The 20,028-nt window shown below is 54.4% G+C and overlaps 1 protein-coding gene across 1 annotated transcript in view; it reads right to left on the bottom strand.

Annotated features, from left to right (window-relative positions):
• Nucleotides 1–1,229: 1,229 nt before the first annotated feature.
• POLR1A (RNA polymerase I subunit A) overlaps nt 1,230–20,028 on the bottom strand; it is an 84,214-nt gene continuing 65,415 nt past the window's right edge. The window contains exons 22-34 of the mRNA XM_052647986.1: nt 19,639–19,804; nt 18,602–18,823; nt 17,273–17,487; nt 14,791–14,958; nt 13,601–13,736; nt 12,972–13,129; nt 8,055–8,181; nt 6,397–6,507; nt 5,462–5,770; nt 4,584–4,784; nt 3,224–3,341; nt 2,585–2,749; nt 1,230–2,212 (exon numbers count right to left, since the gene is read on the bottom strand). Of these exons, the coding sequence (XP_052503946.1) occupies nt 2,112–2,212; nt 2,585–2,749; nt 3,224–3,341; nt 4,584–4,784; nt 5,462–5,770; nt 6,397–6,507; nt 8,055–8,181; nt 12,972–13,129; nt 13,601–13,736; nt 14,791–14,958; nt 17,273–17,487; nt 18,602–18,823; nt 19,639–19,804 (2,197 nt within the window). The 3' untranslated portion in view covers nt 1,230–2,111. The remainder of the gene's footprint in view (nt 2,213–2,584; nt 2,750–3,223; nt 3,342–4,583; nt 4,785–5,461; nt 5,771–6,396; nt 6,508–8,054; nt 8,182–12,971; nt 13,130–13,600; nt 13,737–14,790; nt 14,959–17,272; nt 17,488–18,601; nt 18,824–19,638; nt 19,805–20,028) is intronic.

Raw genomic sequence — 20,028 nt, 5'->3', positions numbered from 1 at the left:
AGAACTCAAGGCATGATTCTCTTTCAGTAATTCAAGCTTAGCTTTTTAAATAGGAACTTCTCAGAGCTGCTTCTAGAAACGCTTGCTGGTCACGTCCCCTCCTCCTGCCCCTGCAGGAGCCCTGCTGCTAGGAACTTGTAAGCTGAGCGAGCAGGTGCCCTGATGTGCTGGGCTGGGAGGCAGCTACAAACCTCTTGCTTTCTGGCCAGAAGCATCACCACCTCTTTGTTTGCTGAGGCTCCAGGGAGAGCCTATCAAGGTGTCCTTTGAATCACACTGTATTCTTGGCACCATGAGAGCTTCATCTCATACACACACCCACACACATACACACACCCACCTGCTTCTTGAGGGCAGGTATCAGACCTTAAGATCTTTGTGGGGAAATCAGGTGTCTGACTCACATAGAGAAGTCAACTCACCAATTAAGAGGGGATGCTGGCTGTGACCTGGCACAACCCAGGGCTTATTCTAATAAGTTGGTGATTCTCAACCCTGCTCATATTAGACTCATGCTTGTTGCTCAGTGGTGAAGAATCTGCCTGCCAAAGCAAGAGACTTGGGTTCAATCCCTCAGTCAGGAAGCTCCCCTGGAGAAGGAAATGGCAACCCACTCCAGTATTCTTGCCTGGGAAATCCCATGGACAGAGGAACTTGGTGGGCTACAGTCCACAGGGTCGCAAAGAGTCGGACACGACCGAGCTCACACACACATGTGGGGTACACAGGATCTTAGTTCCCCACCCAGGGAATGAACCCGCGGCCCCTGCAGTGGAAGCGTTATCATCCTAACCACTGGATCGTCAGGGGAATCCCAGGTGAGTCCTGTTTCTGCCAGCTTTCCCCTGGTGCCAGTGCAGGACACACAGGCTGAATCTGGTCATCATGTGCCTGGAGGGAGCAGCGTGGGCACTGTTCTCAGACGAGGCCTCCCCTCCCAGCCCAGCCATCGCTCCCTCCCACCGGCTTCTGCTCCCCTGGCCTCAGGGCTAGAAGGTGGTTGTGGACTGGGGACACCGTAGGGACTGGCTGGAGTCAGAGGGGGAGGCTGCCAAGGCTGAGCTCTCCTTCCACACCCTCTGCCAAAAAAGCAGAAGAGGAACCTGAGCTCTGACTGTGCTGAGTAGTTTCACTTGTGAGCTCTCAAATCACAACACAGAAACCATAAACCAAAGAGTCAAGAACAAAAAAACCAAAAGCCTGAAGTCTCTTCCATGTTTCTCCTGCTGGCTGGTTCCAGCGATGTTTATTACTCAGCCTGAGTTGGAATAACATTAGACAAAAATAGAAACAGCCTCTGGTTCTACAAAGCCTGGGTCCAAGTCCTCTGACTTTTCTGTCCATGCCAGGGCCCCATGCTGCTGGTACCAGAGGTCAAGGGAGCCCCGGATGGGGCAGAGCCTAGAGAGACACAGGCCTCAGTGCTGGATTGAGAGCAGAGCTAGGGAAAGACAGCCAGGCAACTCACTCCAACAGTGCAGCCCAGCTGGGGATTCAGGGTTTCAGGTGGGAGTGAGCTGCCAGGGCCCCGGAGAGGCATGCCCCAGGCTCAGGGCTGATTTGACCAGCTGGGGTGCAAAGCCACACGCCCCAGGAACAGAAAGTGGGTGGGGAGAGGTCTCTACCATCCTGTGCTTGGTCCAGAGAGAGAGCCTCAGGAGGGACTCTTACGGAACTCTGTCCCCAGGGGCTGGTGCAGCCAGCAGAAGCAGGCCAAGGGGCAGCAGTGTTCTGCCCGTTTTGAGCCCCCAGGAAGCCTGCCTGCAGTCACCAGCTGCTCACAGCACTGAGACCTCACCTCCTTACCCTGGGGGTGTCTGGGGGTTCCACCTCCGAGGTGTCCTGCAGCACAGGGGAAGGTCCAGCCACTTTGAGCCAGGGTTAGGGGGTCTGGGGGGGTATCTGGTAAGGACTTCATTCACATCCTGAGATGGGAAGGGGTGAGGATGAGTAACTCATCCACTTCCCAGGTGATCTCAGTCCAGCTCAAAGGCCAGCTGCTCTTTGGACCCTCAAAGTCACTGCCAGGCCCTGCGCCATCACTGTGAACTGCCCAGGACTCTGGTCTCCCGGTTCTCTCCTGTGACGGGCGGGCTGGTGCGCAGGTGTCACTATCTTAGTGGCTGCTTGAGCTCGAAGAGGCCGGTCCCACCCTTGACGACCTTCCCGACCACGAGGCAGGCTGATGGGGACCTCAGTTCATCATGGGATCCTGGGAGACACAAGAGCGCTTGTGAGGTGTAGCTGGGAGTGATGGGAGGGGAAGAGACAGGTGTGGAGGGCACTCAGCAAGAGGCTTGGCAGTTAGGGCACCTCCAGGGCCACGAGGGTGGTCCTGAAGCTTGGGGCCTGGTGGGAACGATGCCGCGTTGCTTCTGCATTTTGAAGAGAGAAGACCCTCCCCTCTCCTCCAAAAGGCAGAGGCGGCCCTCCAGTCTGGTGCCCACCCACCAGCGCTTCCTGTGACAGCCCAGGCTCTCCCCAACGTGCGAGGTTGTGGAAGGGTGCCTGAGGGATGAGCCTTGTCTGCCCAGAACAGATTCAGGCAGGGGTGGGGAAGGCCAAGGATGTGCCCACGACTGACCCAGGAGGGTGGCCTGCTTCAGAAACTGGAAGCTGGTCTCAAACGTCATCTGCTGCAGTGGTGAGGAGTTTGACCGGATGCCAAAGCGGTTCAGTGGCTTGTAAACACCCTCGAAGCACATGTAGTCAGCCACCAGCGAGAGGTGGCGGGGGTCAACGGCGATGCCTGTCACAGGGGTGGCAACAGAAGGATGGGGGTTCAGCAGTGAAGAGGGGATGGGGAGGGGGGGAGCAGCGTCACCTGACCCCAGGGCTCCCCCCGACCCAGCTCCGTTACCTACTCACTCAGCTCTCTGACCTGACCTCGGTGGGCAGCCCTGGGTGCATCACGACTGAATCTAGCAGCGTGGGGAGCAGCCCTGCAGGACACGAGCCGCTACAGCGCTGTGTGCCTTTGGGAACTGAAATCCTGAAGGCGAGGTGAGGAAGAGGCTCTCCCTCTGAGGCCAAGATCAGAAACATGCGGGGGGGTGGGGAGGCCTTGGGGACGGGACTGACAAGACTGATACCCAGGGACCCTTCTTTATGGGGGCCCTGAGGGTCCCGTGGGCTCCACCCTCGCTGCACCCATATTTCAGCTCCTTGAAGATCTAGACTGGCACCCTGAGGCCTCCTGTCTGCCACCCGCATCCCCTCTCACCATATACGGCAAACACGTCCTTGATCTCCTTTTCAATCACGCGCAGTGCGGCCTCGATGCCGTACGTGCTGGCCATGGCATGGATGTCGTTGGAATAGAGACGGCGCAGATCTAGGACCTGCGGGAGGCGGGAGAGGATGGCGTGGAGGGCCTTGCCTTCTGCTCCCTCCCACGGACATGTCCCACCCCAGGAACTTGCTGCCTCCTCGGCTGGCGTGCTCGGGTGCAGCTGATGACAAAGTGGGCGTGAGGTAGCCCAGGACTAGCCTAAGGAATGGTGTGAGCGGAGTGGCCGACAGCATGCTGGCTAGACCCAGGGTCTCTCTTACCATCAACCAGGGCTGGGTGATGATTTGCTACCCACATTCAGAGTCAGGAACAAAGGTGTTTGTTTATATAACAGAGAGACCTGTTTCCGAGGGTGGAGGCTCTGCTGGTAGGTGAGGCAACTTCCCTGGCAGAGATTCAATTTCCTTCCCTGGGCACAGGGGTCTGCCAGGCCTCTCCAGGGACCTGAAGCTCCAATTCAGCCATCCCCAGGCGGGGCTCACAGTGGCTGTGTGCTAGGGCATGTCACCGCCAAAGGAGACAGCAGAGACCCCGGCAGGGTGTGACTGATCCCACGGGCATGACTCGAGTGTGCCCTGTCAGTGGTTGGCCTGGGGAGGCCTGAGCCCTGCCCGCGCTGTCCTCTGGTGAAGCAGCTGGCAAAAGGCTCCAGGCAGAGGTTGGGCATGTGCAGGGCAGTGCTGTGGGAGGAGGTGTGTGAGGCTGGAGGGCCCTGCCAGCTTAGTGTAGATGAGGGAAGAGTGGGCTGGTCCCAGCAACTCAGAATGCAGTGGGGAAAACTTGTGCCTGGGGGTTGAGAGCATCTCAGAAGGTTCTGGGAGATGAAGTGAACTAGGGGGAAGCAAGAAAGAGCTCAGAGGAAAGGATGCGTGTGCTTGGGAAGCAGGGGAACAGGATACAAAGGACTCTGCCGGGTGTGGACTCTGCCGGGTGTGGGGGCCCAGGGCCCCGATCACCAGATAAACCGAGCAGCTCCCCAGCCAGCACTCAGGATAACTATTTCTTACAAGTCTATCTTCAGAGGTTTCGATTTCAAAGAAAAGAAACTGCACACAAATTAATTTTGGAAACTCTGAGTTCAGTAAAGTTAGGCAGGTTTCGTTCTGCAAATCTTAACCAGACTCATGTGCACTAGAGATCCCCCAGAGGTGCCCCGGACTGCAGACTTGTTTTGGGAACCCTGGATTAGAAGCATGAATAGCCCAGGGAGGGCCAGGACAGAGCGGCTGGAGCCTGAGCTCGTGTGAGGACCCATCCGCAGGACAGCATGCGACCCTGAGGAGACACGCACCTCGGCGTACTTGAACAGCTCCGGGAGGTTGATGCCTTCTGTGTTTAAGACAAGCTCCTTCTCGTTCTTACTGTTGGTGGTCTCATTCAGGAGGCACCTTGTGATACCCTTGGTTGCATAGATGACAGCTCCTTGGGCCAAGGATGCTACCAGGGAGCTCATGTCAAAGTTGACCTTCATGAGAGGGAGCTTCAGCGTCACCTGCAAGAGGAAGGGGAGCTGAGCCAGAAGACAGGGGTGCCCCAGTGCCACACCACTCAGGGTCCCTGAGAGACCCCTGCAGAGCCCCACTGGGGCAAGCTGGGCAGTGGACTTGGCACGTGAACATGGGCTGATGTAATGACCACATGGCAGCCATGTCTGGTCCCACAGACTGAGGTGAAAACGGCAGAGCACTATCCATTTTCACAGATGTCGTTGAGGAAACTCACCTCCATACAACATGACCTCCACTCAGCATCACCCTTGATATCCTTTCAATGACCAGAAAGCATAACACACATCCCTCTCTACGTGTACTCCTGGTCAATGACTCATATCTGTGCTACCATTTACGAATCACTGAACTGGATCAAACGAAAGGACTAAAGCCAGTGTATGTGTAGACGTCTAGGCATCCAGACCAGCAAGCCTTCCAGGGACACTGCAATCCTGGAAGTGATGACCAGGCAGAAAGGTGGTGTGAGGAACGCAGAGTCTGCCGGCCTCTGTGATGTGCGTCAACACACGGGTTGTACTGAGGCCTGAAGTTCCCAAGTGAAAGTACCTACAGGGCCTGATGGCTCAACACCCCCCAGGCTGTTACTGGAAAGTCAGAGTGAGTGGGCCCAGGAGGGGGCTGTGACCTGGGGTTGGCTGACCCCCTCACGGGCACTGACCTGGCACCACAGGCCGCCCTGTGTGTCGTACTGGTAGTCCTCTATGAACGGGTGGCACTCGCGCACCGCCTGTGCCCGGCGCTCCACTGCCTCGGCCCCCTGTGGCTCCCGGCTTCGGGCGCGCTTCTGCGGCTGCATCAGGGGGGCGCCGGGGAGCGAGCTCTCCTCGGGGGCCCAGCCGCCTTCCTCCTGCTCCTGCTGAACGTCTTCTTTGAGGCTGGTCCCTTCCTCCTGAACGTCCTCGTCCTCCTTCTCCTCGTCTTCCTTCTCCTCCTCCTCCTCCTCCTCCTCCTCGCTGTCGTAGTCGACCTGGTGGGGATGGAATTCAGGCCATGTCACTTGGGCCCGACCAGCATCCTGAACTTGACCTTGCAGAACAAGTGCCACCCCCCTCCCCCACCGCCCACCCCCAGAAGAGCTCTCATCTGCTGGCCAACCCCAGCCCTACCAGCTCTATCGGCCTGGCCTCTGCCCTCTGTTTGGCCCCTGGGGACACCAGCCCCTCAGTCCCAGGGCTCCCTCCTCGGAGCTGTATGCCCCTCTCTAGCTCTCTCACCTGGAAGCCCCACTGGCCCCTCCACACCACCCTCTGTCCTGGCAGCAATCGTAGTGGTAAAGGACTGAAAGGGGGAAGGGGAAGGACGCATTTTCACGGTAAAGACAGAAAGTGGCCTGACTTTCCCTCCCAAAGGCCTCGGGGTCTCCCAATTTGATTCAGGTACAGGGACAGCCAGTCCTGAAGGGGAGCCCTGGGCCGGCTCCTGCCTACTCGCCACCCCATGAACACCACCTTTTCCATCGAATGATTGTGCTAGGCAGACTGGTCTTGCTTCAAGGTTCCCCATGGTTCCAGCATGATGCAGAGGCATGTCCTTACACACCGGGGGGAGCCCTCAGGTGTGACAGAGGTGTCACCTCGGCCAAAGGCCCCTCACCTCCTCCTCTTGTTTTTCCTTGCGTTTGGCATCCGAGGCGTCAGCATCGCCCTCCTCAGCTTCAGCGTCCACAATGTGCCCCTCCTCTTCCTCGTCGCCCTCCTGCTCTCCCTGGGGTTCCGGAATAAGGAAGAGAAAGATGAGCGCCATCTATCCACGCACCAAACTGGTCATCCATCCACCTGCCTGTCTCCTTACTCAGCCATCCAGCCACCCACCTGCCTCTCACCCATCCATTCATCACACAGTACCTACCACCTTCCCAGTTCCATCTACATCCCTTCCACCCACCTACCCACCCCTGGATTCCATAATTCCTTCTCTTCAGCCTAAATCTTTATACATACCACTTGTAAAACGTTGTATCAAGAAGAAAAAAAAAAGTGCCAAGGCTTTCCAAGTTATTAAAAGAAGATGGTGCTAATATTGTTCCAAGTATTTATGCTTTGGGTGGAGATGAAAAGAAAGAATTACTTTGGCATTTTAGAAACTAAATATTTATTCCTTTCTCCTGACCCTGGCACCTAGTTCTTTATGATCTCCTTCTGGGTGATTTAAGAATTAAGACTGGGCAGCCTTCCAAAGACATTCCAATTGGTAGACTCCAGGGCAGAGGACCTGGAATTCTGTCTAGGCCAGATCCTCATTTTAGGGATGAGGAGACAGGCCCAGAGAGAGGAGGTGTCATAGCTGAAATCAAGGAGCTGGAAAAGGATGGGACCAGTCTTCATTGCGCTCCTGTCCAAGCAGAGAACAGCCAGCTGTTGGCTCAGACAAGACCCAGGGAGCTGGCCACACATTGCCTCTGCGTCTCTGGGCAGATGTATATATGTATGTCTTAGCTGTTCAGTTGTGTCCCACTCTTTGCAACCCCATGGACTGTAGCCTGCCAGACTCCTCTGTCCATGGCATTTTACAGGCAAGAATACTGGAGCGGGTTGCCATTCCCTTCTCCAGGGGATCTTCCCGACCCAGATAAAGTATCATCATTCCTGGATTATTTTGCCTCCAATGGCCTCCCTCTGGCTCCTTCCTTTTCCGTCACTGGAGCCCAGCTTCCCTGCTTTAGAATGCCTCTCTGGTCCCTGCCCAGTACTCTGTGAGTCTCAGTTCATCTGGCCTAGGTAAGTCAAAGGCAGAGCTGATGAACACATAAAAAACTTCCAAAAGTCTAGTAGGTACCATTACTTTGAGTCTATCCTCAGGATAAAAAAAATTACCTACAGAGGAGAAGGGGCCCTGAGAACAGACAGATGGATGAGCTGGGCTTGCACCCAGGGCGAGGCAGGCTGCCCTGGGTGGCTGCCAGTGGCAGCTCCCCTCCGTGGCCCTCCACACCCAAGAAGGAAACACTACTTCTCGGCTCTCAGAGCAGCAGATAAATCCTCAGGTAAGGGACTGCCCTGGTGGTCCAGTGGTTAAGACTCCATGCTCCCAATGCAGGGTGCACAGATTCAATCCCTGGTCAGGGAACTAAGACCCTACGTGTTATGTGGACACACACACACACACATGCTAAGGTAAGCAGAGAGAGGCCAACCCTAGGAAGGGGTGCAAGGAGCACTGAAAACAGTCACAGAGCCACCGGCACCCTAAGGGGGTCCCAGCTTTGGACCTCCCTATGATGGTCCCCAAGGGCCCCCAGGGGACTCGCTCACCCGACTCCTCTCCGACTCGCCAGCATTGTCTAGATCCCGCTGGGTGGCTCTCCGTGTGTTCACACTTCTGAAAGCTGATGCTTTACTGTTCTTCTTCCTGATGGCTTCCATCAGAATTTTAAAGAATCTAAAACGAGAAGACAGCCCCGCAGCCCCGTTTAGTACCAGCATCTCCACTTTTCCTTCACTGCAGGGATAAGATGCTCTAAGGACTTCACCCACTTGAGGTGATGCTGGGGACTGATTTAGGAGACAGAGACCGTGGCTCTCCAGTCAGCTCATTTTTCCCCCTCTTGCTATTTCTGGGCGGGGGTTGGGGGGGGCATCAGAATGGCAGGGCTGAAAGCGTGCTCCACCATTCGCAGGGGGCATGGCCTGGATCACCACCAATGGTCTCATGGGCCATTCCCAGGTGGTGTGGCCTCAATCACCACCGATGATCTCCTGAACTTTACTTCTCTTGTCTGGAAAGTGTGGGTGTCACGCAATCTTGCTTTAGGGATCAGAAACATCCCCACGTCCACCAAAACCTGTCATGGGCCCTGGTAGGCCGGCTGCTCAATAAGTGACAGTTGTTGGTGCTGTGTGGGGCCAGCTAACTAGTACAGCAGGGCCTTCAGTAGGAGGGGCATCCAGGCTGGGACCAGGGCTGCCCCCAGCCCACCTACTGCATCTCTAGGAAGTGCTTGGGGCTGACAACTTGTCTCCTTGGTGCGGGAGCCCTGACGATTTGATGAGAGAACTAAGCTGTGGAAGAGCTTATCAGAGTCTCCAAGGCAGTGATAACGTGCTTTGTAGTAAATCATGTCGACAGATTGTGGTGGTGGTTGTTTAGTTGCTTAGTCCCGCCCAACTCTTTTGAGACCCCACGGACTGTAGCGTGCCAGGCTCCTCTGTCCATAGCCAGGCAAGAATACTGGAGTGCCTTGCCATTTCCTTCTCCAGGGGATCTTCCTGACCCATGGGTTTGATTGGCAGCTAAAGTCTGTACCACTGAGCCAGCAGGGAAGCCCGACAGGTTAGGACCAAAGGAATTTAAAAGGACTAACTCGAGGCGGAAAGAGCCCAGCAGGCCTTCCCCGGCCCCTCCTCCTGGGTTATCTATTCGTCGCCCGCCCTGTCTCCTGTCCCCTGCTCCTGTCCTCATATGTCCTCTTGCCGGCCTTCTGACCGGCAAGCAGCCCACCAAATGGACTGCTTTTAATTATACAAACTATCAGTTCTTCATCTGCCCAGCCAGCCAGCCTGTGTTCTCTGAGCATCTGTGATGTGCCTGCCACGTGCCAGCCCGGGGGGGCAAAGCCAGGATGAAAAGACAGGCTCTCAGGACCTTAACTGGAGGAGTGAGCTGGTCACGTGTTTACTATTTTGTTTAGTAAAAGCAACAGACTGCTACTCTCCCTCCCAATTCCCCGCCCCCACCCCCGCAAGTTTTTAAAGCTGTAGATGGTTTTGGCTGAGGTTTCTGCCTTTGGAAGGCTCCTTACCCACTGATCCAGGAAAAAGCCTGGTCACCAGGCAGGAGCACAGGAACGAGAGGGCCAGACAGGGAGATGCCCAGATTGACTTTAGAAAGATATATAATCAACGGGGAAGAGAGGGAGGAAGAGGTGCTTCTGAAAGGACAGGTTCAGCTCTCCACTCTGCCAGAGGCTGGAGAGAGACAGATGAGGGCCTTGACCTCATGTGCAACTGTGGGGACCACTCCCGCCACACGCCCAGAGTCAGGGAGCTGGAGGCCCACAGTGATCACTTTGTGAAGGTCATGCCATCTGTCAGAATGTGACAGCTGAGATGGAGCTGGACGGGGGCAGCAGCGGAGAAACCTCCCTCCCCCATGAATTAATTACACAGGGAACATGACTCTCGGCTGTTTCCGAAGGTGCCTGCCAACAGCTCACCACCTACAGGGTCAGCCTCACAGAAGCCAACCTGGTGTGACACAGCTGGGGACCGGAGGTCGGAACTCTCCTCCTGCCTCTGAGCTCAGTATCTTTCCCACCTCACAGCCCCAGCCTGCCTTCTGAATCATTTACACACATACCCAAAGGGATGGGTGCCAGGAGGAACATTTAGGGGAGCTTCATGGCTTATTTGAGTCCATTAGGGAAGCGCCTCATGTGTTTCTATCTTTTTTCTCTCCCATTTATGGAAAAAGAGTCTCATGAGGGACTTCCCCAGCAGTCTAGTAGTTGAGACTCCACACTTCCATTGCAGGGGCTGCGGGTTCAATCCCCGCAGTTGGGGAACTAAGATCCTATAAGCCGCGCAGCGCAGTCAAGAAGATAAAGTCTCGTATTTCAAAAGAAAGGAATAACAGGAGGGGAAAAGGGAAGAGAGGTGGAAAAGAGGTGGAGAGAGGTGAAAAAGGGGAGAAGGAGAAAAAAAAAAGAAAAAGCTTCTGGGTGTGTGTGTGTGGGGTGTGGTCACCCTTCTGAAGGCACATTCCCATCCCTGTGTGGTCTGCATGGGGCCTGAATGGGGCAGGCCTGGCAAAGGCAGCCCAACCACTCACCCCACCATGCCACTCCCTCGCTTGAGCCCTGCCTGCGCAAGCCATAGAGTAGCTCCACCAAGGGTGAGGGCCCACGGCTTTGTTAATCACAGCTTTTCAAGTGCTCCAGCCAAATGCAAAGTAGGAGCAGACTTAGTATTTCACCACTGAGAAGAGAAGTCAGGGCTCTCCCTAACAAGAAGAAATTTTTAAACAGTGATGGATTTTTGATTCCCCAAATGAATATAAACAGAAAGAACTCTGGGCACAGCATGGTGCACACCTCATGCGACTTTCCTGCCTACACCTGAGATGCGTGGAAATAGGGCCGATTGGCCTGCTCTCAGTAATTCTCAAGAGGCCACATGATCCTAATTCCCGTTTCTCAGACAAGGGCTGCCTGGTCAGCACAAACACGTGGCACGCTGGGAGAGATGTTCCTCCCAGTTAATTAATGAGCTGGCATCCGGTCTCCTGCAACGTGACCCAGCACCCCGAGAGCACTCCTGACAGAATGAGCCTCCTCCACCCTGGCGAGGGGTGACGCACATGCTCCCCAGGGCCTGGCCGGCTCCCCCATCCAAAGGGCTGAGCTCACATCCAAGGTCATCTAAACAACCCTGGCTGTCCTACACGCCACCTGCTTAGTGGGGCCAGGCTGCAGCCAGCCTGAGTCTTCAGGTGAGAGGGAAGAAGAGGGCCTGGGCAAGATAGTCGCTCCCTCCTGGCCATGCTTCCCCGGGACTGCCCTGCGACTGGGTGGCACTCAGCAAATATTTGTGGGATCACTGTGTGGATGGACATCCTGCCTCCACTCTGCCCTTGGTTCTTTGATTCTGAGTAGCACTGGAAGACCTGAGGGCTGTTCCAGACTGAAGACAGGGGCCAGGGGTCTGTGGCCAAATCCTGTTAACATATCTAGTTGAGCCTCAACAGGCTTTTACAAAGGTATGAATCAGCTGCCAATGCTTACAAATTAGAGACTAATTTATAAAAGAAAAAGCAAGCAAGGGCTTCCCAGATGGCACTAGTGGTAAAGAATCCACCTGCAATGCAGGAGACATAATGAGACGTGAGTTCAATCCCTGGTTTGGGATGATCCCCTGGAGGAGGGCATGGCAACCCACTCCAGTATTCATGCCTGGAGAATCCCCATGGACAGAGGATCCTGGTGGGCTACAGTCCATAGGGTTGCTAAGAGTGAGACATGACTGAAACGACTGAGCAAGCACACACGCAAAAAAAACCCCACAAAACCCAACAACCAAAGACAGGAAAAAAAAGAGAGGTAGTTTTCTTATTACTTTTTTTGAATCAGAAGGTCTGGCTACCCTGGCCCACATTCCTGCCCTCTCGAGGCAGGTGACGTGCTCTCCAGCTGGCCAGGGGCTCCCAAATGCCTCACCAGTCTTCTTACCTGCTGACCCCACAGCCATTTCAGTCTGCGCTCCACCGTCCAGGGTCAGCTGGCGGGTCAGCTTGCGGGTCAGCTTTGTTGGCTCTTGCTGGCTTGCACCAGCCCTGAGATGAAACCCCCTTCCAAATCCTGGGCACTCAGCACTGTGGCCCGTGCTGTCCAGTGTCTAACAGTGACTTGAACGTGAGAGAAAAATGGATGCTCAATCCCCCTACCAGAAGGGAACCAGATCTTCTCCATAAAAAGGTGGAGGTAGAACCTCCCTGGTGGGTCAGTGGTAGAGAATCTGCCTGCCAAGGCAGGAGACGTGGGTTTGATCCCTGATCCAGGAAGATACCATAGCCCATGTGCCGCAACTACTGAGCCTGTGCTCTCGAGTCCAGGAGCTACAACTACTGAGTCCACGCACTGCAGCTACTGAAGCCCAAGTGCCCTAGAGCCCGTGCTCCAAAACCAGAGAAGCCACCGCAATAAGAAGCCTCTGCACTGTATCTAGAGAGCAACCCCCATCTGCCGCAACTAAGCGAAAGGCCACGCCATGACAAGACCCAGCACAGCCGGAATAAATAAATAAAGGAAACTATTTTTTTTTTAAATGAAACTATTTTTAAAAGCTGGAGGTTAACCCCAGTTATAGAACCATGTTTAACAGCAGCATGTTGTTAGCACAGGGCTCCTTCCTGACAGAATATAAATGTATTAAGAACCACGTCATGTCAGAAATGAACACCACGTGCTGGTCTGACACCACAGCACCATCACTCTGATAAAGTTCTGTTCTCTTTATGGTCCATGTACTCCTATACCTTAAATCCTCCAAATACGAGCAGATGAAACTCATGGGCCAGAGAGTAGGAGGCAGGCAGGGCAACGGAGTCATACCCACAAGCGAATCATCTGGGCAAGAGCCCTCAGGCCCTGGGAGTTCTGTGGCCAGGAGCCCTCAAGGTTGAAGACAAAGTCATACAATAAGAATCTGCCAAAGTCAAATGGCCTGAGCCCTGACCTGGTTTCCATGAAGCGTAAGATGTCCTCGGGCCTCATGCACTTCTCCTGCTGGTAGTACACGTGCGGCAGGAACTGAAACCGCAGCTTGTATACCCGGAACTTGTTCTGTTTCTCCCCCATATAGAAGGACTCCTGGACATCAATTTTCTCCAACACCTAGAACCAGACAGACAGGCAGGACCCAGTGTGCCCCATGCCTGGGACTGAGCATTAAAAGTGGGAAAACTGAGTTTGCAGGCACAGGGGCTGGGACCATGAGCCAGTTTTAAATGAGCGCTGCTGATGTAGATCCCTCTTGGGCTAGGGAGAGGGACCCCCAACCCTGTAGGTCACACCTTCTGAGAAGGGCCTGAGGCTGTAGGGAGAGGGCTCCAGTGGGGGTGGTAAGTTAATCAAGAAAGTATCTTTATTTGTAAGGCACATAAGAATGCTACAGAACCAGTGGTTACTTTTAAAGCTTCCTGACCCACCCCTGTTCAGCACCTGGCAGAGGAAGCCTGCCTCTCTCACTGGTGAAGTCTGAGCCCCGGGTCAGAAGAGCTGACAAAGGCCCTTCTTCCTGGATGGGAGGATGGATGGAGGGGACACAGGAAAACGCCCGCAGCTGGGTCTGAAGGAGATCATTACCTCCCCGAGACACACTCTGGTGAGTTGCTTCTTGAGGCTTTTCACTTTCTTCAGCGCTTTCTTGGTACTGAACACAGGTACACTCATCATCGGTGTCTTGATGTTGGCACTGGCCACCATGAGGATTTCCCGCAACCTGTCACGGAACAGGGGCACATCTGAGCCAAAGAAGCACCTGGAGTCTCTATTTTGCAAAGTCTTTCTCATCAGCATGCTGGAGTTCTTTCAGGATCTGCAAGAGACCTTAGGATCTTGAGCAGGAAATACACTGATCAGGTGTCCCCGCTCTGGCCCTGTGTGTGACAGCAAGGGAATCTGCAGTCAGCTTCCTCCACTGAAGCATGGGCTCCTCAAGGACAGGGCTGTGTCTTATTGCTTCCTGTCCCCTGTGCCTCACTTACAGCGCTTACTAAGGGCTTACCGAACAAATGAGAGAGGCAAGGGAACCAGTGTCTGCAGCGCTCCTACTGGGCACAAGGACCACGGCCAGGCCTCAGCCACGGCTCAGTGAGCCAGCCTGGCCAGCCTGCACTGTGGCCCCTGCCCTCCTCCTCCTCCCCACAAACCCCGAGGCTGAGAAAGCTGAGGAGCCTGAGTCACTCAGCTAGGAAGTGGCCTGGGCGGGCAGGTGAGTGTGATCTCTGTTCTCTCCTCTTGCCCAGCAGCCATCATCGTGCAGGGTGCACACTGACCTGAAGAGCCAGGGTCCCTCTGGATTCTGTTCTAGGTGAGTGGTATCACCAGAGCCAGACAACCAGATGGCCTGACCCCGGGAGCCTGCAGTTTCACAAGCATTCCAGGAAACTGGGATCCAGGAGTTGGTGGAGAGCTAAATGGAGATGCTGAGAGGCCTGGGCATGGATCCAAGTGCAGAAGCTAGTTGGGCTCCGGAAATTCCAACCCTGACCCCCGCTCTGATGACCCTGTCTCTCATTCACAAACATATACTTTCAAAACTTCATACACACAACCCCCCCCCACACTCTCACATTCATACTTACACACACTCTCACCCACACACTCATACATACACTTTCACATTCATACACACTCACACACACATTCATACACACACACTCTCACTCATACACACACATACACACACACACACACTTTCACACTCTAATGAAATGCCCTCCTCCCCAGGAGCAGGCTTGGACAGACCCTGCCCGTGTACCCTTGAAGCCCACCTCGGAATGCCCAGGGTGACGTTCATTTCGCCTCTGCCGGCAAAGTGGAAGGTGTTCAGCGTCATCTGTGTGGAGGGCTCCCCGATGCTCTGGGCGGCCAGCAGGCCCACGGCCTCACCCGGATCGCATAGTGAGCGCTGCCACTTGAGCTGCAGCAGAGTCCTCAAACTGGAAACAGGGCGGGAGGACATAAGGGGTCAGAGACACAGACACCACCTGCCTGTCGCGAGCTGACGACAGACCCGTGAGCAGGGTGCGTGCACCTGATGCCTCGTCCTCCTTCTGGGCTTGTTTTACCAGGCAGATGGTCCTTCTAAGCCTTCAGTTCCTGCCAACGACCCTGAAATGTCCTAAGTGACACAGCACAAAGCCCAGCTGGGTGGCTGAAGCTCTGGGTGTCCATGTTCAAACGGCTCACGTCTACCCAGAGAATGTCACGGAACCTGTGAACCCACTATTCACATTTCCCTTGGCTAATTCTTTATTCCCCACTGGCTATGACACCTTGGAGAGGGCTGAAACCTCCCTCTGTACAAACTAGGGAGAGGTTCACCGAACAAGCATGGGGATCTGGTGGGGGAGGCGGGAATAAGGCACTTATCTTCTTAATTAATGCAAACGGCTATGGGCCACTTTGGAAGTATGCATGCTATACGATTTTATAACCTTTTAACTTACTAATAACCCTTTTTCCTATTTTTAGAACAGCCACAGAAACACTGTGTGACCCCAGCACATAGGACAAGGAATCAACTCAATAAATCAAGACTAAATGGACCTTATGTGTGAGTGCAGAGGGAAGTAATAAAACTACATTTCTATGTAAGTTTTTTATTAATAAAAATCAGACTTTTCACTAACCTGATGTGTATTCTCTCCCAATTACTTCAAACTAGTGAAGTCTGAGTGCATATCAGTATTCCTGACAGAAAAAACCTTCAAATACATTGGGGTTGCCCCCAGAGCTTGGTGCTTGCTAACAGAGCCTCTGAGAGTCACGGAAGCACACTTCTCCCCTATCTTAGCCCGCTGAACCCAAGTGATGGTCCCCGGGGCTAAGCCTGCGCCACTCCTGATGCAGCACAGTTGGAGGGAGGACCCACGTAGTCCTTCTGAAAGTAAATGGCAGCATCCTGAGTGGCAGGGTGGAAGGTGAAAGCGAATCAGGGCCTTGCGCTTGCAGGGAAAACCCAGTTGGCAGCTAAACCACAACCTGCTGTGATTTAGTACTCCATCTTCATACCTCTGAGGCCTGGCTGGAGAAACCAGTTTAAGGCATAAAAAGTGACAGCTGTCCTTCCACTCCAGGTCCTCCACCCAAGAATCTGTCTTTGCTCCTCCCCCTGTCGCAGTCCCACTCCCTGGACCCTCAGACTCCCTGTGTATCTGCAGGGTTTCATCAGGGACAGGACATGCAGCCAACCTAGAGCAGATGACCTCAGGCCTCCAGCTCTGCAGGCCAGGCTGAGAGAACTGAGCGGGAAGGACCCCCTGATGACTGCTCTGAGACCAGTGCCCCAGCAGACATTCCTTGGGGGTACATGTCACCTTTCAATTCACTCTGGCTCAGTGCTGGTCCATGCCTGGCTTCCCACTTGTCCTGTTAAGTCACTTGTCACTAAGTTGTGTCTGACTCTTTGCAACCCCATGGACTGTAGCATCCCAGGCTCTGCTGTCCAAGGAATTTTTCAGGCAAGAATACTGGGGTGGGCTGCCATTTCCTTCTCCAGGGGATCTTCCCGATCCAGGTTGAATCTATGTCTAATGCATTGGAAGGCAGGTTCTTTACCACTGCACCACCTGGGAATGGGAAGCCCAAACTCTACTTCAAAGGCAGTCAAAGACAGCAACGATCAAGGAGCCATTCATTAATTCCTTAACATTCTAGTTTTAATCACGATGGTTATTTATACTGGCTTTGAGCAACAATATTACATTATGCCATACTAAATTTACAGCTGACAAAACTTTAAGTATTTTTCATATTAATTAATTTCTTTTCCCTGTTTTATTTTTCTGTGAACAAGTCCAAGCTGGGGACTCTATGTGGTCCTTCTTCCTCAAAGCTTTCAAACTCGAAGCTCAAAGGGTCACTGGAATTATCAGACCCAGCTCCTTACAAAAGGCTAAGATGTGGTGTCAAAGGGCAAAGGATGATTTGTGCCAGGTCCCAGGGTTGGCAGCTGCTGACCAGAGTCCCTGCCTCTCACTGAGCCATGCCTACCATCCCACACTCAGGAGAACGGTCACTATCTAAGTGTCCTTCCCCGCAGAGCAGTCTCCTCCGTCTTGGCCCAGGTGGGGGACGCACTCTTGCCTAAGCTCTCATCCATCCCGCAGCCCTCAGGGCTTGCAAGGTGCCCTCTGTTTCACTTCCCTCCCTCCTGCTAGAGTCTCAGACCCAGGAGGCTGCTGCAGTGGGCAGGGAAGGGCCTGAGAGAAGCAGTCTCCCTCTGCAGGTGCCGAAGGGCGATGTTATTACCTGTCGAGAGAAAGCCCCGATTTCTCGTAACTCCTCTCTGCCTGAGCTGCCCACTCACAGCTGTAGTCGTCCATCTTCTTTTCAAATGTTTCTGACACGGATGCAAAGTAGATGTCTGGGCGCCAGACAGACAGACTGGGGTCAGGACAAGGAGCCGCCTTCTTCTGGTACTTCCTCCGGCTTTGTTCATCTAACTCAGCCCACATCCTCAGCATCTGGAAGGAAGGACAGGACTCAGCTATGTGGGACAACACCAGGAACAGGCTTCTCTTCCTGGGGTGTCCAGTAGGATGAGGAGGATCGAAAGGCCTTGCTTCAAATGACAGTATGGGAAAGAGACAGAAATTTGACAGAATAGGAAAGCCATCTTGACACTGGAAGCACAGAGAAGCCGAATCCATCCCAGGGCGTACTGCTTGACCACAACTCTAGGAACCATTCGTTGTGGCCCTTTAAGCACAAGCAGGGCGACCGTGTAAGCTACTCTCCAAACTGCAATTCTTGTAGAATAAAATGGAACATTATTAATAATCACCCTGGGATGAGAGGCAAACCAGGGCTGTCTCAGGCCAACGAGGACACAGTCACCATGAGCCAGGTGACCGTGCTGATCCCTGTTTGTCCTCTGTCCAGGCTTTCACATGCCTGATGCCCCAAAGCTGACCCACAGCAACCGCTTCAAAGCGCTCCCCTGCCTCCTGGCTCAGCTATGCTCAGAAGGTGGGAGATCGCAGAAGAAGAGGGGAAAGAGGGAGGAGAGGAAGGCTGGATATCCAGTCCCCACCCTCAGGGGTCTCTGAGCCCCAGTCTCTCAATGAGGGCTCCTGTCACGTGGTCTCTGCCCACGGCCACCTTCTCCACTCCCGGTGACTGTTCACGTCCTCGGGGAGGCTGGGGAACCCAACTTACCAGCCCCAGTTAGCTGCCTGGAACCCTGCCCACACCTTAGTAAAGACGCGTGCATGCGTGCTCAGTCGCTTCAGTCATGTCTGACTCTCTGTGACCCTATGGGCTATATAGCCTTCCAGGCTCCTCTGTCCATTGGGATTCTCCAGGCAAGAATACTGGAGTGGGTTGCCATGCCCTCTTCCAGGGGATATCCCTGACCCAGGGATTGAACCCGAGTCTCTTGCACTACAGGTGGATTCTTTACCTCTAAGCCACTGGGGAGGCCTCTCTGTAAAGATTTCTCGTCCTCAAATTGATATTTGAGTGCCTTTTTTCCTGGCCAATAGTGAATGAAGCTAGAGTTCATGGCTGGACTTTCCACCAGGAAAACAACCCCTCATCCCCTCAACCCCACTGATCCCCCGCCTCCTCCAGCATCACCTGGTAAGTCTCGGGGGTGCGGCCATTCTGGTTTGTGCCCTCAAGGTTCAAGGCTTTCACAGCCGCCTGAATTTTCTGGGAGTAATTCAAGAAGGCGCCTTTCCTCAGGAGGGCGTTGGAATGCTTGCTGTGCCATTTTTTGACGGCTCTGAAGTGACGGAGAGCTTTCTGGGGATCCGCTCTGGATAAAACTTCATGGAGATGCTTCGATTTCATTATTACCTAGACAAACAGACCACACAAGCAAGAAAGAAGAGGTGAGGGTGTAACACAAAGGCCATGGCACACAACTCACACAACCTCATAGGAGGTGGCCCGTGTGGAGCCCTCACGATGCCCCTTGGGGGGCTGAGCACCCACTGCTAACCAGGGCCTCACTCTGTGCCAACCAGAGTCGGGAGCTGGCGGTCTCAGGAGCTGAGGTCATGGGGCAGAAACCCTGACACTCAAGAGTCCTTCCAGAACATGGGTATTTCTGAGAGGAAAGGAGGAGGGGACAGGCACCAGGATGGAAAGGAGCTGGCCCTTAACTTTCAATCTGACCAGCTGCTCATGACCTTGAACAGGCCATGTCAGTTTCAGTGTCCCAATCTGCAAAACCTGGGGGACTGCTCAGCCAATGCTGACGATCCCTCTTGGGCCAATAAGGCATGGAATGAAAACCACGGGCTTGTGAGTCAGAGGGCCTGGGTGCAGACACAAGCCCTGCTCCTCACCAGCTCGTCACTTAAACTCTGATACTCAGTTGTCTTGGCTGTAAAATGGGCAGAGGGGGCCCTGCGTGCCCAGGCAGCAGTGAGGAGGCAGGCAGACAGCAGCCACAGTGCACTCGAGTTTAGGACCGTAAATGCCCCCAACAGTGCAGCTGTTCGAAGCATCTGCCATGTCAGGTGTTCCAGGGCGTTGCTTGGTGCTTTTAAATTCTCCCTACTCTAGTTTTCAGCGGTCACTCTGATTGGGTGGCAAAGCTCAGGGTGGGAGGTCCACCACATAGGCCCTACCCCGCCACCCCCAGGCTCCGGAAGGTGGCACACTACCTCATAGTTGCTGGCGAGGAAGGGGAACTGCTTAGGCTGCAGGAACTGTGTCTTGGGGATGTCCAGGCCGTCCTCCCCGTACAGGAACTGCACCACGCTGCCGTCACTGTCGCGGACTGTCAGGTCATACTGGACAACCAGCCCCTCCAGGTGTTTGATGATGCACCTGTAGAGACCCTCGGCTCAGTGCCTACTGGGGCTCCCCGCCTCCTGGGGGAGCCTTTGATGGGGCAGGTGGAAGGCAGAGGCAGAAAGGCGGACTGCTGTTCTACAGCCAAGCAAGCCCTGGGACAGGCTGGCTCCTGTGCCCCTGTGTGACCCTCGCTCCCATCTCCAGCCGTGGCTGCCTGCCCTGCCCAGGGAAAGGGCACACCTACCGACACCTGGACC

Source organism: Budorcas taxicolor, chromosome 11, assembly GCF_023091745.1.
Source record: "Budorcas taxicolor isolate Tak-1 chromosome 11, Takin1.1, whole genome shotgun sequence".
Taxonomy (NCBI): Eukaryota; Metazoa; Chordata; class Mammalia; order Artiodactyla; family Bovidae; genus Budorcas; species Budorcas taxicolor.
This window is presented reverse-complemented; position numbering and strand designations above follow the sequence as displayed.